The sequence below is a fragment of the Cladophialophora immunda genome (genome assembly GCF_000835495.1).
Source record: "Cladophialophora immunda strain CBS 83496 unplaced genomic scaffold supercont1.136, whole genome shotgun sequence".
NCBI lineage: Eukaryota > Fungi > Ascomycota > Eurotiomycetes > Chaetothyriales > Herpotrichiellaceae > Cladophialophora > Cladophialophora immunda.
In genome coordinates this window covers 1-3336 of record NW_015622676.1, presented here as the reverse complement: position 1 = coordinate 3336, position 3336 = coordinate 1, and the positions used below count along the sequence as shown (strand labels likewise).

The following is a 3336-nucleotide window of genomic DNA, read 5'->3' as shown; positions in this document are numbered from 1 at the left end:
AGCCTCCTTGGGTAGATGCCTGTAGCACAGCCTCCTTGGGTAGATGCCTGTAGCACAGCCTCCTTGGGTAGATGCCTGTAGCACAGCCTCCTTGGCATGCATCAGCATTGCCAAGAACTCTGCAATCAGATCACATGACTCTATTTTGAGCTCACTCCTTGAATCCATTGAAGACATCCCCGTCGCACTCCAATATAGAGTGCAGCAACGCCTATCGAAAGACAGCCTTTCTCCTAACCTTTTCCTCCCTATAACTGATCAACAAACTAAATGTTGCGAGGATAACCACACTAGGAGCACAAGCGGTCTCATGCCATCTCCGCCACAACTGTAACGAGCATTCGACCCGTGAGCAATGAAAGGCAACGTATTCGAGCCAGTACCTTGATGCCGCCGTGAGCTTGTGGGGGGCCCCTTAACTAAGCTCAGCTAGAGAGATTCTAACCTCTTGTGTGCAAACTTTGGTTCTAGGTTCTGCGCACTGACTGTTAGCAACAGTGAAAGATCGATCACCAAAGACGATTCACCTTCCCTCTAAACAAATCCTCCGAATCCGTTCACGAAACAGGGCGGACACGTCTTTGTTTGTAGTTGAGAAATGCTACGCGACACTCGGCGCAAATCGGACAATGAGGGCTGAATGGACAATCAGAATCGCAAAATGGAACAATAACTTTCCAGTCTCGTGGAATCAGTCTCGCCCACGCCTGTTCCGAATTCCTTGGCTTGTGTGGCAGCATCTGAAAAGCGATCAAGAGGCTTCGGAAGCTTGGGACCTAGTTTTTGACGTTTGCCGGGTTTTCTGGCTCGACCGGCAATGCCAGATTCATCTGCTGCGCGCTTGTTTCGGGCTGCCAAAATGTCATCATAAGTCATGATTTTTGGCACTTCCGACCACTGTGGACCTGGTCGATACTCGCGTCTTTTTTTCATTGTTTTGCTCGAACAGCTTCTTGTTCTCCGCTCGGAGGAGCGCACAGTCAGCACGCGACTTTTGAACTGCATTGTGGAACTTGGCGAATCGTCGTTTGACAGGGCTGTCAAGATCACCGATATCCTGTTCCAGTTTCTTGCTCAGCAATGTGATACCCTCAGAAGTGGTAGGGGTAGTCAGCATGTCATTCGGCGATGGAGGTGCTACATTCACGGTCTGCGTCCGAGGATCAGTTGCCTCGGTGAGTGGTGGCTGGATGTCATTGGGCCCCCGGGCCGGATTAAACGGGTGGAGGCCCGCCTTGCACCAAGCGGACATGATGTTTCGAGGTGTGAAGGCTTCGTCGCGTGCCCGGCTGTAAAGTAGGATGAAGTGCTGCTTGCCTACGGTGTTAGCACCGCCATGATACAAGTTCTCGACCTGTTCACGATAATCACCATTGAGGGAACTAGAAAAGGTGAGTAGCCTGCTGCGCTCAGACAGGTCGCTATAGGTCTTGCGTTTTGGAGCATCGTGTTTCGGCAAATTTCGCTTCGTGATCGCCATCGGGGACTGCACCGTTCATGGGGCCCGCAGGATGAATCGAGGCCAGCGTGGTGTTACAGCCCCCCTGCGCCAAGTCCTGCGTCCACGGGCTTCCCTCAGGGTCCACGATTGGTGACGACGAAACTAAGCATTACGGGTAACAGGGATGATGCACTAGTATTGCGGCCGTATGGATGATCACCCAATGTACCTTGCAGCGACCTGCATAACCCTGCATGTCGACACGAACCTTCAGATAATTGGTTCGAAGCTAGCCTTATGTGACTTGCATGTTTATGAATCATTTTGAGGGTCAAGAAGGCCCATTCGAAGCGTGTGGCGATAATGTGCAAGTTGTTGTTCACCAGCGTGGAGATTGTTGTGAGAAGCATTCACCACCTTGAGGAAGTGGTGATTGGTAATTTTGGTATGTGGCGGAATGTTTCAATTTGATGACTCTCATAGAGCATCCTGAGCCCATGTATAGATCATATTGGGATGCTGGCTCAGAGTCCGTGCCATAAAATCATGAGGTACCTGGCATTTGTTTCATATAGCCGGGCGTCTTGGCAGTGTTTCATGAGTTCGGGATGTGGGTTAAAGCGTAAAACAAACAGAAGGTGTCGAAAGAGGGCAACCATTGTCCACTTGGCAGAACAAGGCGGCGATTGGGACGAAAGAAAAGTAGTCCTGGATGGTGCTAGCCACTCAGATTCAAGGCTGCCTATCGTGGGCCCCCTTTTTAGTTCCAATGCCGGACTTCCGGCAATCAGCGTGCGACAGCCACACTTTACTGTGCCTCTCATTGCACCTGTAGTAGATGTACCTTTCCCGAGATCAAGAGCAAGATGACATCGAAGATAAGGTAAGTAGGATCGGAAAGGGGCTGGGTGAGCCGGATCAGGGAACGTGGCTGCCTTTTCTAGCTGCGAGGCATTCGTGAGTCGCGACCTACGTAGCCAGTATATTTATGGCGAGCCTCCTCTCTCTGCAGCTTAGAGCGCAGGCCCGCCCTCGATTACTACACTCCGGGGTGAATGCGAAGAATTGTCCAGACCACACCACCCACACGAGGCCGAGAGTCCTTACTGTATCGCCGACAAAATCCCCCCAACAGAACTCTTTTGGTGCTCGCGGGATCTTCATGAAACAACGTCGAGGGACCCGAGTCAGAAGGACCGACAACGTCATTATCAATAACGTGCCCTATTCTCTATCAAGGTACCACACACACACTCTCTCTCTTTTCGGCCACTTTTACTTAAAATGTCTCGGTATAATACCAGCAGCTATCAGCGAGATGATTCCACTCCGCCAATCAAACAGGAGCCTAGAGATCCCATGAACGAGTTGAGCCTTATATCCTCCCTCAGACCTCTCCAACCTACAAATACTACAAGACCGAGTGAACACCCCGCGGCCTCGGCCCAGGCAGACATCAAACCCTTACTCCAGCCTGAAACCCGGCCCATCTCCCGAAAACAGCTCGTTAACGAAGTCAAGTCGAAATACGCTAGCCTCGTCATGGTCGAGAAGAAGTGCGTCGAGATATGCGCGCAACAAGCTCAAACCACCACCAAACTCTCCAACGAGCAGTGGCAGGCATTGATCGCCTTACATCGCACCCTCCTCCATAAGCACCATGATTTTTTCCTGGCATCCCAACACCCGACAGCATCACCGGCGTTGCGGCGCCTACCCGCAAAGTATGCAATGCCGGCCCGCATGTGGAGACATGGGATCTATTCTTTCCTCGAGCTGCTCCGACACCGTCTCCCGTATTCTTTGGAGCATATGCTAAGCTTTGTTTACCTCGCGTATCAAATGATGGGGCTTCTCATGGAATCCGTGCCCGCTTTCCACGAGACCTGGATAGA

At 51.5% G+C, this 3336-nt stretch overlaps 2 protein-coding genes across 3 annotated transcripts; both read left to right on the top strand.

The window, feature by feature from the left end:
- Nucleotides 1–204: 204 nt before the first annotated feature.
- Nucleotides 205–1357, top strand: PV07_12775 (the record flags this gene model as incomplete). Of its 2 annotated transcripts, none has more annotated exons than XM_016400339.1 (2): nucleotides 205–403; nucleotides 472–1357. In XM_016400339.1, the coding sequence occupies exon 2, from the start codon at nucleotides 875–877 to the stop codon at nucleotides 1298–1300; it is 426 nt and encodes a 141-aa protein (XP_016242015.1). In that variant the 5' UTR covers nucleotides 205–403; nucleotides 472–874. The 2 variants fall into 2 exon arrangements, with proteins under 2 accessions (XP_016242015.1, XP_016242016.1); XM_016400340.1 differs by having other exon boundaries at nucleotides 499–1300.
- A 1115-nt stretch (nucleotides 1358–2472) lies between these two features.
- On the top strand, nucleotides 2473–3336 carry PV07_12774 (uncharacterized protein; the record flags this gene model as incomplete). Its single annotated transcript, XM_016400338.1, has 2 exons — nucleotides 2473–2680; nucleotides 2749–3336. Coding segments are annotated over exons 1-2 (665 nt in total), but the record flags the coding sequence as incomplete, so codon positions are not given.